General features: G+C 41.5%; 1 protein-coding gene across 1 annotated transcript in view; it reads left to right on the top strand.

The window, feature by feature from the left end:
• The window catches only part of LOC110451146 (probable serine carboxypeptidase CPVL), a 54,006-nt gene that overhangs the window by 26,752 nt on the left and 13,013 nt on the right, over positions 1-14,241 (top strand). Inside the window, exons 9-11 of the mRNA XM_021499008.1 lie at positions 10,545-10,643; positions 11,022-11,195; positions 11,670-11,852. Coding sequence (XP_021354683.1) covers positions 10,545-10,643; positions 11,022-11,195; positions 11,670-11,852 — 456 coding nt within the window. The remainder of the gene's footprint in view (positions 1-10,544; positions 10,644-11,021; positions 11,196-11,669; positions 11,853-14,241) is intronic.

Genomic DNA, 14,241 nt, shown 5'->3' with positions numbered 1-14,241 from the left:
GCTTGGTTGGGGATTAGATAGAGATCAGAGGGTCTGTCATTGCTTTGTTGGGGATTAGATGGGGATGAGAGGGTCTGTCATTGCTTGGTTGGGGATTAGATAGAGATCAGAGGGTCTGTCATCGCTTTGTTGGGGATTAGATAGAGATCAGAGGGTCTGTCATCGCTTGGTTGGGGATTAGATAGAGATCAGAGGGTCTGTCATCGCTTTGTTGGGGATTAAATGGAGATAAGAGGGTCTGTCATTGCTTGGTTGAGGATTAGATAGTGATCAAAGGGTCTAGATCTGTCATCGCTTGGTTGGAGAAAAGATAGAGCTCAGAGGGTCTGTCATTGCTTCGTTTGGGATTAGATAGAGATCAGAGGGTCTGTCATTGCTTGGTTGGGGATTAGATAGAGATCAGAGGGTCTGTCATTGCTTCATTTGGGATTAGATAGAGATCAGATGGTCTGTCATTGCTTCGTTGGGGGTTAGATAGAGAGAGGGTCTGGAATTGCTTGGTTGGGGATTAGATAGAGATCAGAGAGTCTGTCATCGCTTGGTTGGGGATTAAATGGAGATGAGAGGGTCTGTCATTGCTTGGTTGAGGATTAGATAGAGATGAGAAGGTCTAGATCTGTCATCACTTGGTTGGAGATAAGATAGAGATTAGAGGGTCTGTCATTGCTTCGTTTAGGATTAGATAGAGATCAGAGGGTCTGTTATCGCTTGGTTGGGGATTAGAAAGAGAGAGGGTCTGTCATTGCTTGGTTGGGGATTACATAGAGGTCAGAGAGTATAGATCTGTTACCGCTTGGTTTGGGATTAGATGGAGATGAGAGGGTCTGTCATTGCTTGTTGGGGATTAGATTGAGATGAGAGGGTCTGTCATCGCTTTGTTGGTGGTTAGATGGAGATGAGAGGGTCTGTCATTGCTTGGTTGTGCTTGGTTGGGGATTACATAGAGGTCAGAGAGTATAGATCTGTTACCGCTTGGTTTGGGATTAGATGGAGATGAGAGGGTCTGTCATTGCTTGGTTGGGGATACGATAGAGATCAGAGAGTCTGTCTACGCTTGGTTGGGGATTAGATGGGGATGAGAGGGTCTATCATTGCTTGGTTGGTGATTAGGTAGAGATCAGAGGGTCTGTCATCGCTTGGTTTGGGATTAGATAGAGATCAGAGGGTCTGTCATCGCTTGGTTGGGGATTAGATAGAGATGAGAGGGTCTGTCATCGCTTTGTTGGAGATTAGATGGAGATGAGAGGGTCTGTCATTGCTTGGTTGAGGATGAGATAGTGATCAGAGGGTCTAGATCTGTCATCGCTTGGTTGGAGATAAGATAGAGATCAGAGGTTCTGTCGTTGCTTGGTTAGAGATTAGATAGAGATGAGAGGGTCTGTCATTGCTTCGTTGGGGATAAGATAGAGATGAGAGAGTCTGTCATTGCTTGGTTTGGGATTAGATAGAGAGAGGGTCTGTCATTGCTTGGTTCGGGATTAGATAGAGATCAGAGAGTCTGTCATCACTTGGTTGGGGATTAGCTGGAGATGAGAGGGTCTGTCATTGCTTGGTTCAGGATTAGATAGAGATGAAAGGTCTAGATCTGTCATCACTTGGTTGGAGATAAGATCGAGATCATAGGGGCTGTCATTGCTTCGTTTAGGATTAGATAGAGAACAGAAGATCTGTCATCGCTTGGTTGGGGATTAGATAGAGATCAGAGGGTCTGTCATTGCTTCGTTGGGGATAAGATAGAGATCAGAGGGTCTGTCATTGCTTTGTTGGGGATAAGATAGAGATCAGAGGGTCTGTCATTGCTTCGTTGGGGATAAGATAGAGATCAGAGGGTCTGTCATTGCTTGGTTGGGGATTAATCACTGAGTTGGGGATAAGATATTGATGAGAGGGTCTGTTGTTGCTTGGTTGGGGATTGGATAGAGATCAGAGGGTCTGTCATCACTTGGTTTGGGATTAGATAGAGATCAGAGGGTTTGTCATCACTTAGTTGGGGATAAGATATTGATGAGAGGGTCTGTTGTTGCTTGGTTGGGGATTAGATAGAGATCACAGGGTCTGTCGTTGCTTGGTTGGGGATTAGATAGAGATCAGAGGGTCTGTCATTGCTTTGTTGGGGATTAGATTGAGATCAGAGGGTCCGTCATTGCTTTGTTGGGGATTAGATAGAGATAAGAGGGTCTGTCATCGCTTGGTTGGGGATTAGATCTAGAGAGGGTCTGTCATTGCTTGGTTTGGGATTAGAAGGAGATCAGAGGGTCTGTCATCACTTGGTTGAGGATTAGATAGAGATCAGAGGGTCTGTCATTGCTTGGTTGGGGATTAGAAAGAGATCAGAGAGTCTGTCATCTCTTGGTTAGAGATTAGATAGAGATCAGAGGGTCTGTCATTGCTTGGTTGGGGATTAGTTAGAGATCAGAGGCTCTGTCATTGCTTGGTTGGGGATTAGATAGAGATCAGAGGGTTTGTCATCGCTTTGTTGGGGATTAGATGGAGATGAGAGGGTCTGTCATTGCTTGGTGGAGGATTAGATAGTGGGGATTAGTTAGAGATCAGAGGGTCTGTCATTGCTTGGTTGGGGATTAGATAGAGATCAGAGGGTCTGTCATCGCTTTGTTGGGGATTAGATGGAGATGAGAGGGTCTGTCATTGCTTGGTGGAGGATTAGATAGTGGGGATTAGTTAGAGATCAGAGGGTCTGTCATTGCTTGGTTGGGGATTAGATAGAGATCAGAGGGTCTGTCATCGCTTTGTTGGGGATTAGATGGAGATGAGAGGGTCTGTCATTGCTTGTTGGGGATTAAATTGAGATCAGAGGGTCTGTCATCGCTTTGTTGGGGATTAGATGGAGATGAGAGGGTCTGTCATTGCTTGGTGGGGATTAAATTGAGATCAGAGGGTCTGTCATCGCTTTGTTGGGGATTAGATGGAGATGAGAGGGTCTGTCATTGCTTGTTGGGGATTAAATTGAGATCAGAGGGTCTGTCATCGCTTTGTTGGGGATTAGATGGAGATGAGAGGGTCTGTCGTTGCTTGTTGGGGATTAAATTGAGATCAGAGGGTCTGTCATCGCTTTGTTGGGGATTAGATGGAGATGAGAGGGTCTGTCATTGCTTGGTTGGGGATTAGATAGAGATCAGAGGGTCTGTCATCGCTTTGTTGGGGATTAGATGGAGATGAGAGGGTCTGTCATTGCTTGGTGGGGGATTAGATAGAGATCAGAGGATCTGTCATTGCTTGGTTGTTGATTAGATAGAGATCAGAGGGTCTAGATCTGTCATCGCTTGGTTGTAGATAAGATAGAGATCAGAGGGTCTGTCATTGCTTCGTTTTGGATTAGATAGAGATCAGAGGGTCTGTCCTTGCTTGGTTGGGGATTAGATAGAGATGAGAGGGTCTGTCATTGCTTGGTTGGGGATTAGATTGAGATCAGAGGGTCTGTCATCGCTTTGCTGGGGATTAGATGGAGATGAGAGGGTCTGTCATTGCTTGTTGGGGATTAGATTGAGATGAGAGGGTCTGTCATCGCTTTGTTGGGGATTAGATGGAGATGAGAGGGTCTGTCATTGCTTGGTTGGGGATTAGATAGAGATCAGAGGGTCTGTCATCGCTTTGTTAAGAATTAGATAGAGATCAGAGGGTCTGTCATCGCTTGATTGGGGATTAGATAGAGATCAGAGGGTCTGTCATCGCTTGGTTAGAGAAAAAATAGAGATCAGAGGGTCTGTCATTGCTTCTTTTGGGATTAGATAGAGATCAGAGGGTCTGTCATTGCTTCATTTGGGATTAGATAGAGATCAGAGGGTCTGTCATCGCTTGATTGGGGATTAGATAGAGATCAGAGGGTCTGTCATCGGTTGATTGGGGATTAGAGAGAGATCAGAGGGTCTGTCATCGCTTGGTTAGAGAAAAAATAGAGATCAGAGGGGCTGTCATTGCTTCTTTTGGGATTAGATAGAGATCATAGGGTCTGTCATTGCTTCATTTGGGATTAGATAGAGATCAGAGGGTCTGTCATTGCTTGTTGGGGATTAAATTGAGATCAGAGGGTCTGTCATCTCTTTGTTGGGGATTAGATGGAGATGAGAGGGTCTGTCGTTGCTTGGTTGGGGATTAGATGGAGATGAGAGGGTCTGTCATTGCTTTGTTGGGAATTAGATAGAGATCAGAGGATCTGTAATCCCTTGGTTGGGGATTAGAAAGAGAGAGGGTCTGTCATTGCTTGGTTGGGGATTACATAGAGGTCAGAGAGTCTAGATCTGTCACCGCTTGGTTTGGGATTAGATGGAGATGAGAGGGTCTGTCATTGCTTTGTTGTGGATAAGATAGAGATTAGAGGGTCTGTCATCGCTTCGTTAGAGATAAGATAGAGATCAGAGGGTCTGCCATCACTTGGTTGGGGATACGATAGAGATCAGAGAGTCTGTCATCGCTTGGTTTGGGATTAGATAGAGATCAGAGGGTCTGTCATCACTTTGTTGGGGATTAGATGGAGATGAGAGGGTCTGTCATTGCTTGGTTGAGGATGAGATGGAGATCAGAGGGTCTGTCATTGCTTTGTTTGGGATGAGATAGAGATCAGAGGGTCTGTCATTGCTTGGTTGGGGATTAGATAGAGATGAGAGGGTCTGTCATTGCTTGGTTGGGGATTAGATGGGGATCAGAGGGTTTGTCATTGCTTGGTTGGGGATTAGATAGAGATGAGAGGGTCTGTCATTGCTTGGTTGGGGATTAGATAGGGATCAGAGGGTTTGTCATTGCTTGGTTGGGGATTAGATAGATATCAGAGGGTCTGTCATGCTTGGTTTGGGATTAGATAAAGATCAGAGGGTCTGTCATTGCTTGGTTGGGGATTAGATAAAGATCAGAGGGTCTGTCGTTGTTTGGTTGGGGATTAGATGGACATGAGAGGGTCTGTCATTGCTTGCTTGGGGATTAGATAGAGATCAGAGGGTCTGTCATTGCTTGGTTGGGGATTAGATAGAGATCAGAGGGTCTGTCATTGCTTGGTTGGGGATTAGATGGAGATGAGAGGGTCTGTCGTTGCTTGGTTGGGGATTAGATAGAGATGAGAGGGTCTGTCATTGCTTGGTTGGGGATTAGATGGAGATGAGAGGGTCTGTCAATGCTTGGTTGGGGATTAAATAGAGATCAGAGGGTCTGTCATTGCTTGGTTGGGGATTAGATTGAGATGAGTCTCAGGGTCTGTCGTTGCTTGGTTGGGGATAAGATGGAGATCAGAGGGTTTGTCGTTGCTTGGTTGGAGATAAAGTAGAGATCAGAGGGTCTGTCATCGCTTGGTTGGGGATTAGATAGAGATCTGAGGGTTTGTCGTTGCTTGGTTGGGGATAAAGTAGAGATCAGAGGGTCTGTCGTTGCTTGGTTGGAGATAAAGTAGAGATCAGAGGGTCTGTCATCGCTTGGTTGAGGATTAGATAGAGATCAGTAGTTCTGTCATTGCTTGGTTGAGAATAAGATAGAGATCAGAGGGTCTGTCATCGCTTGGTTGGGGATTAGATAGGGATCAGTAGGTCTGTCGTTGCTTGGTTGGGAATTAGATAGAGATCAGAGGGTCTGTCATTGCTTGGTTGGGGATTAGATAGGGATCAGTAGGTCTGTCGTTGCTTGGTTGGGGATTAGATAGAGATCAGAGGGTCTGTCATCGCTTGGTTGAGGATTAGATAGAGATCAGAGGGTCTGTCATTGTTTGGTCGGGGATTAGATGGAGATGAGTCTGATGGTCTGTCATTGCTTAGTTGGGGATTAGATTGAGATGAGTCTCAGGGTCTGTCATTGCTTGGTTGGAGATAAAATAGAGATTAGAGGGTCTGTCATTGCTTGGTTTGGGATTAGATTGAGATGAGTCTCAGGGATTTTGGCATTGCTTGGTTGGGGATTAGATAGAGATGAGTCTCAGGGTCTGTCATTGCTTGGTTGGGGATTAGATTGAGATGAGTCTCAGGGTCTGTCATTGCTTGGTTGGGGATTAGATTGAGATGAGTCTCAGGGTGTGTCATTGCTTGGTTGGTGATTAGATTGAGATGAGTCTCAGGGCCTGTCATTGCTTGGTTTGGGATTAGATTGAGATGAGTTTCAGGGTCTGTCATTGCTTGGTTGGGGATTAGATTGAGATGAGTCTCAGGGTCTGTCATTGCTTGGTTGGGGATTAGATTGAGATGAGTCTGAGGGTCTGTCATTTCCAAACTCACTGATTTGTTGTGAAAACATTATAATTTATTGAAATACTCATATATCACTTATACATGCAAACACTGATAAACATGAAGAAATTAAACGTCCAAAATCTGTAAAGTCTAAGTTCAGCCATTATTTTTAATTATAACTTGTCAGTAAGTCTATAAATAGTTCATTAATATGTCTAAAAAATTCAAAAGTATTACTATTGGTGTTTGGAATACAAAGCTGTCAAACCTTCCTCAATTTGACCAAATTTTATCAATCTCCCTCAAAACTCCCTCATTCAAGTCAAACATTCAGACAAACTCAAAATCTACATCCTGTTATCAAATGATCTCCTAGTTACTGCAGGGGGTGTGTAATGGTCATTACAGGTGTGTCTTTGTGTTTTTTGGAGTTATTTTGATACAAAGAAAGGGAAAGAATAAAATTAAGCAAAGCAGTTTCAGTTGTGTTTCACACACTTTCTCCTTCATTGAAATGTGGAATGAGGGAGATCGCCCTTATTGGAGGTTTCAGAGTTCAGACCCGTGGAGATATTTTAAACTCTGTTGAATGGAGACCTCACACCGTACAAGCCCTATTTCTATACGATTCTGTTGTAGATATTTGATATTTTGTTGAATGGAGACCTCACACCGTACACGCCCTATTTCTATATGATTCTGTTGTAGATATTTGATATTCTGTTGAATGGAGACCTCACACCGTACAAGCCCTATTTCTATACGATTCTGTTGTAGATATTTGATATTTTGTTGAATGGAGACCTCACACCGTACACGCCCTATTTCTATATGATTCTGTTGTAGATATTTGATATTCTGTTGAATGGAGCCCTCACACTGTACAAGCCCTATTTCTATATGATTCTGTTGCAGATATTTGATATTCTGTTGAATGGAGACCTTACACCGTACAAGCCCTATTTCTATATGATTCTGTTTATGTTGTAGATATTTGATATTCTGTTGCATGGAGACCTCACACTGTACAAGCCCTATTTCTATATGATTCTGTTGATGTTGTAGATATTTGATATTCTGTTGCATGGAGACCTCACACTGTACAAGCCCTATTTCTATTTGATTCTGTTGTAGATATTTGATATTCTGTTGAATGGAGACCTCACACCGTACAAGCCCTATTTCTATATGATTCTGTTGTAGATATTTGATATTCTGTTGAATGGAGACCTCACACCGTACAAGCCCTATTTCTATATGATTCTGTTGTAGATATTTGATATTCTGTTGAATGGAGACCTCACACCGTACAAGCCCTATTTCTATATGATTCTGTTGTAGATATTTGATATTCTGTTGAATGGAGACCTCACACCGTACAAGCCCTATTTCTATATGATTCTGTTGTAGATATTTGATATTCTGTTGAATGGAGACCTCACACCGTACAAGCCCTATTTCTATATGATTCTGTTGTAGATATTTGATATTCTGTTGAATGGAGACCTCACACCGTACAAGCCCTATTTCTATATGATTCTGTTGTAGATATTTGATATTCTGTTGAATGGAGACCTCACACCGTACAAGCCCTATTTCTATATGATTCTGTTGTAGATATTTGATATTCTGTTGAATGGAGACCTCACACCGTACAAGCCCTATTTCTATATGATTCTGTTGTAGATATTTGATATTCTGTTGAATGGAGACCTCACACCGTACAAGCCCTATTTCTATATGATTCTGTTGTAGATATTTGATATTCTGTTGAATGGAGACCTCACACCGTACAAGCCCTATTTCTATATGATTCTGTTGTAGATATTTGATATTCTGTTGAATGGAGACCTCACACCGTACAAGCCCTATTTCTATATGATTCTGTTGTAGATATTTGATATTCTGTTGAATGGAGACCTCACACCGTACAAGCCCTATTTCTATATGATTCTGTTGTAGATATTTGATATTCTGTTGAATGGAGACCTCACACCGTACAAGCCCTATTTCTATATGATTCTGTTGTAGATATTTGATATTCTGTTGAATGGAGACCTCACACCGTACAAGCCCTATTTCTATATGATTCTGTTGTAGATATTTGATATTCTGTTGAATGGAGACCTCACACCGTACAAGCCCTATTTCTATATGATTCTGTTGTAGATATTTGATATTCTGTTGAATGGAGACCTCACACCGTACAAGCCCTATTTCTATATGATTCTGTTGTAGATATTTGATATTCTGTTGAATGGAGACCTCACACCGTACAAGCCCTATTTCTATATGATTCTGTTGTAGATATTTGATATTCTGTTGAATGGAGACCTCACACCGTACAAGCCCTATTTCTATATGATTCTGTTGTAGATATTTGATATTCTGTTGAATGGAGACCTCACACCGTACAAGCCCTATTTCTATATGATTCTGTTGTAGATATTTGATATTCTGTTGAATGGAGACCTCACACCGTACAAGCCCTATTTCTATATGATTCTGTTGTAGATATTTGATATTCTGTTGAATGGAGACCTCACACCGTACAAGCCCTATTTCTATATGATTCTGTTGTAGATATTTGATATTCTGTTGAATGGAGACCTCACACCGTACAAGCCCTATTTCTATATGATTCTGTTGTAGATATTTGATATTCTGTTGAATGGAGACCTCACACCGTACAAGCCCTATTTCTATATGATTCTGTTGTAGATATTTGATATTCTGTTGAATGGAGACCTCACACCGTACAAGCCCTATTTCTATATGATTCTGTTGTAGATATTTGATATTCTGTTGAATGGAGACCTCACACCGTACAAGCCCTATTTCTATATGATTCTGTTGTAGATATTTGATATTCTGTTGAATGGAGACCTCACACCGTACAAGCCCTATTTCTATATGATTCTGTTGTAGATATTTGATATTCTGTTGAATGGAGACCTCACACCGTACAAGCCCTATTTCTATATGATTCTGTTGTAGATATTTGATATTCTGTTGAATGGAGACCTCACACCGTACAAGCCCTATTTCTATATGATTCTGTTGTAGATATTTGATATTCTGTTGAATGGAGACCTCACACCGTACAAGCCCTATTTCTATATGATTCTGTTGTAGATATTTGATATTCTGTTGAATGGAGACCTCACACCGTACAAGCCCTATTTCTATATGATTCTGTTGTAGATATTTGATATTCTGTTGAATGGAGACCTCACACCGTACAAGCCCTATTTCTATATGATTCTGTTGTAGATATTTGATATTCTGTTGAATGGAGACCTCACACCGTACAAGCCCTATTTCTATATGATTCTGTTGTAGATATTTGATATTCTGTTGAATGGAGACCTCACACCGTACAAGCCCTATTTCTATATGATTCTGTTGTAGATATTTGATATTCTGTTGAATGGAGACCTCACACCGTACAAGCCCTATTTCTATATGATTCTGTTGTAGATATTTGATATTCTGTTGAATGGAGACCTCACACCGTACAAGCCCTATTTCTATATGATTCTGTTGTAGATATTTGATATTCTGTTGAATGGAGACCTCACACCGTACAAGCCCTATTTCTATATGATTCTGTTGTAGATATTTGATATTCTGTTGAATGGAGACCTCACACCGTACAAGCCCTATTTCTATATGATTCTGTTGTAGATATTTGATATTCTGTTGAATGGAGACCTCACACCGTACAAGCCCTATTTCTATATGATTCTGTTGTAGATATTTGATATTCTGTTGAATGGAGACCTCACACCGTACAAGCCCTATTTCTATATGATTCTGTTGTAGATATTTGATATTCTGTTGAATGGAGACCTCACACCGTACAAGCCCTATTTCTATATGATTCTGTTGTAGATATTTGATATTCTGTTGAATGGAGACCTCACACCGTACAAGCCCTATTTCTATATGATTCTGTTGTAGATATTTGATATTCTGTTGAATGGAGACCTCACACCGTACAAGCCCTATTTCTATATGATTCTGTTGTAGATATTTGATATTCTGTTGAATGGAGACCTCACACCGTACAAGCCCTATTTCTATATGATTCTGTTGTAGATATTTGATATTCTGTTGAATGGAGACCTCACACCGTACAAGCCCTATTTCTATATGATTCTGTTGTAGATATTTGATATTCTGTTGAATGGAGACCTCACACCGTACAAGCCCTATTTCTATATGATTCTGTTGTAGATATTTGATATTCTGTTGAATGGAGACCTCACACCGTACAAGCCCTATTTCTATATGATTCTGTTGTAGATATTTGATATTCTGTTGAATGGAGACCTCACACCGTACAAGCCCTATTTCTATATGATTCTGTTGATGTTGTAGATATTTGATACTCTGTTGAATGGAGACCTCACACCGTACAAGCCCTATTTCTACAATGTGACAGAGACGACCAACTACTATAACTTCCTCCTCACTCAGGTATTACAGCACTTTTCTATCTGCACATGGCTATGCCACTTTCAAAATTTAGATGGCAAATATATCTATGATGAATGCCTTGGCCAATTGATGATGTTTACGGTTTGTCTTTTGGCTGTTCCAGGAATTACATAAACCTTCATGTGATCACCAAGGATAATTATGGGAAATTTGAATTAGGTTAGGAAGGAAAACTGATTACAGATCAATGCTTTATTAAGGCTTTGGGATTTATATTTGTCCATTTAATATTTTATGTTTGTGGCCTTTGTTTACTAACCCTGTATGCAGTATATAGATGTCGAGAGTATAATAACCCTATATCTCAGTGAAAACTTTATTTTACTACTGTTTACATATTGTATTGTATGTTTGTAGGAACCGCCAGAGTTTAATTTTTACGGAGATTACCTGGCTCAGCCTGAAGTACGTAGGGCCACCCATGTAGGTAACTTAACCTACAATGACGGAAGAGCTGTAGAGATGCATCTCATCAATGACGTAATGGACACGGTTAAACCGTGGATAGAAACTCTTCTGGACAACTACAAGGTTTGTTCTATTCCTGAGTTAACAATAAGTCAGGTGTAAGGAACCAGCGTCCACTAAGTGTAGAGGGTTCATTCTTGTTCTAGGTGTCAGGAGGTATACAGTGGTAAACAGAAGCCCTCTTACTGTTACTAAGAGAAGCAGCAAATGATTTCTGATTTCACAGCACTAACACAGTTATATGGAGACTGGACTCTAGGAATTGTTTCTCTTTATTATAATAATAAATAATCTGTTCATGTATGAATCTGACTGACTGTATCGTTACAACACCTGGTCTTATTCTCCTTGTACATTTTAAGGTCTCCATGTAATTCTTTCCTTCTGTTCATATTTTGTGTAAGTTTTATCTATTTTGAGTTTGAATTATGTTGACTCTGTAGTATTGTAATTTTCCTGTTATCTGTTATCTGGAGGTAATTAATTGAGTTTACTTTGATGTGATAATCTGTAATGGTCAGTTTTGTTAACTTGAAGGTGATGATCTATAATGGTCAGCTGGACATTATAATTGCTGTACCACTGACCGAAGCCTTCCTACTTAGTACGAAATGGTCTGGGCAGAACAACTATACAACGGTTGATCGCATGGTCTGGAAGCTCAATCCGTCGGATGTGGAGGTTGCCGGTTATGTCAGGACAGTGGGAAAATTTAACCAGGTAGGTAGATCAGTAAAAGGCAAGACAGTGAATTTTGTCCAGGTAGAGGGAAATGTGGTTAACCTCAGCCATTACTGTAGAAGGGAAGACAGTGAATTTTGTCCAGGTAGAGGGAAAGATGGTAAACCTCAGCAATTACTGTAGAAGGGGAGACAGGGAATTTTGTCCAGGTAGAGGGAAAGATGGTTAACCTCAGCCATTACTGTAGAAGGGAAGACAGTGACTTTTGTCCAGGTAGAGGGAAAGATAGTTAACCTCAACCATTACTGTAGAAGGGAAGACAGTGAATTTTGTCCAGGTAGAGGGAAAGATGGTTAACCTCAGCCATTACTGTAGAAGGGAAGACAGTGAATTTTGTCCAGGTAGAGGGAAAGATGGTTAACCTCAGCCATTACTGTAGAAGGGAAGACAGTGAATTTTGTCCAGGTAGAGGGAAAGATGGTTAACCTCAGCCATTACTGTAGAAGGGAAGACAGTGAATTTTGTCCAGGTAGAGGGAAAGATGGTTAACCTCAGCCATTACTGTAGAAGGGAAGACAGTGAATTTTGTCCAGGTAGAGGGAAAGATGGTTAACCTCAGCCATTACTGTAGAAGGGAAGACAGTGAATTTTGTCCAGGTAGAGGGAAAGATGGTTAACCTCAGCCATTACTGTAGAAGGGAAGACAGTGAATTTTGTCCAGGTAGAGGGAAAGATGGTTAACCTCAGCCATTACTGTAGAAGGGAAGACAGTGAATTTTGTCCAGGTAGAGGGAAAGATGGTTAACCTCAGCCATTACTGTAGAAGGGAAGACAGTGAATTTTGTCCAGGTAGAGGGAAAGATGGTTAACCTCAGCCATTACTGTAGAAGGGAAGACAGTGAATTTTGTCCAGGTAGAGGGAAAGATGGTTAACCTCAGCCATTACTGTAGAAGGGAAGACAGTGAATTTTGTCCAGGTAGAGGGAAAGATGGTTAACCTCAGCCATTACTGTAGAAGGGAAGACAGTGAATTTTGTCCAGGTAGAGGGAAAGATGGTTAACCTCAGCCATTACTGTAGAAGGGAAGACAGTGAATTTTGTCCAGGTAGAGGGAAAGATGGTTAACCTCAGCCATTACTGTAGAAGGGAAGACAGTGAATTTTGTCCAGGTAGAGGGAAAGATGGTTAACCTCAGCCATTACTGTAGAAGGGAAGACAGTGAATTTTGTCCAGGTAGAGGGAAAGATGGTTAACCTCAGCCATTACTGTAGAAGGGAAGACAGTGAATTTTGTCCAGGTAGAGGGAAAGATGGTTAACCTCAGCCATTACTGTAGAAGGGAAGACAGTGAATTTTGTCCAGGTAGAGGGAAAGATGGTTAACCTCAGCCATTACTGTAGAAGGGAAGACAGTGAATTTTGTCCAGGTAGAGGGAAAGATGGTTAACCTCAGCCATTACTGTAGAAGGGAAGACAGTGAATTTTGTCCAGGTAGAGGGAAAGATGGTTAACCTCAGCCATTACTGTAGAAGGGAAGACAGTGAATTTTGTCCAGGTAGAGGGAAAGATGGTTAACCTCAGCCATTACTGTAGAAGGGAAGACAGTGAATTTTGTCCAGGTAGAGGGAAAGATGGTTAACCTCAGCCATTACTGTAGAAGGGAAGACAGTGAATTTTGTCCAGGTAGAGGGAAAGATGGTTAACCTCAGCCATTACTGTAGAAGGGAAGACAGTGAATTTTGTCCAGGTAGAGGGAAAGATGGTTAACCTCAGCCATTACTGTAGAAGGGAAGACAGTGAATTTTGTCCAGGTAGAGGGAAAGATGGTTAACCTCAGCCATTACTGTAGAAGGGAAGACAGTGAATTTTGTCCAGGTAGAGGGAAAGATGGTTAACCTCAGCCATTACTGTAGAAGGGAAGACAGTGAATTTTGTCCAGGTAGAGGGAAAGATGGTTAACCTCAGCCATTACTGTAGAAGGGAAGACAGTGAATTTTGTCCAGGTAGAGGGAAAGATGGTTAACCTCAGCCATTACTGTAGAAGGGAAGACAGTGAATTTTGTCCAGGTAGAGGGAAAGATGGTTAACCTCAGCCATTACTGTAGAAGGGAAGACAGTGAATTTTGTCCAGGTAGAGGGAAAGATGGTTAACCTCAGCCATTACTGTAGAAGGGAAGACAGTGAATTTTGTCCAGGTAGAGGGAAAGATGGTTAACCTCAGCCATTACTGTAGAAGGGAAGACAGTGAATTTTGTCCAGGTAGAGGGAAAGATGGTTAACCTCAGCCATTACTGTAGAAGGGAAGACAGTGAATTTTGTCCAGGTAGAGGGAAAGATGGTTAACCTCGGCCATTACTGTAGAAGGGAAGAGAGTGAATTTTGTCCAGGTAGAGGGAAAGATGGTTATTCTCAGCCATTACTGTAGAAGGA

This window comes from Mizuhopecten yessoensis, unplaced genomic scaffold, assembly GCF_002113885.1.
Source record: "Mizuhopecten yessoensis strain PY_sf001 unplaced genomic scaffold, ASM211388v2 scaffold5811, whole genome shotgun sequence".
Lineage (NCBI taxonomy): Eukaryota > Metazoa > Mollusca > Bivalvia > Pectinida > Pectinidae > Mizuhopecten > Mizuhopecten yessoensis.
This window is presented reverse-complemented; position numbering and strand designations above follow the sequence as displayed.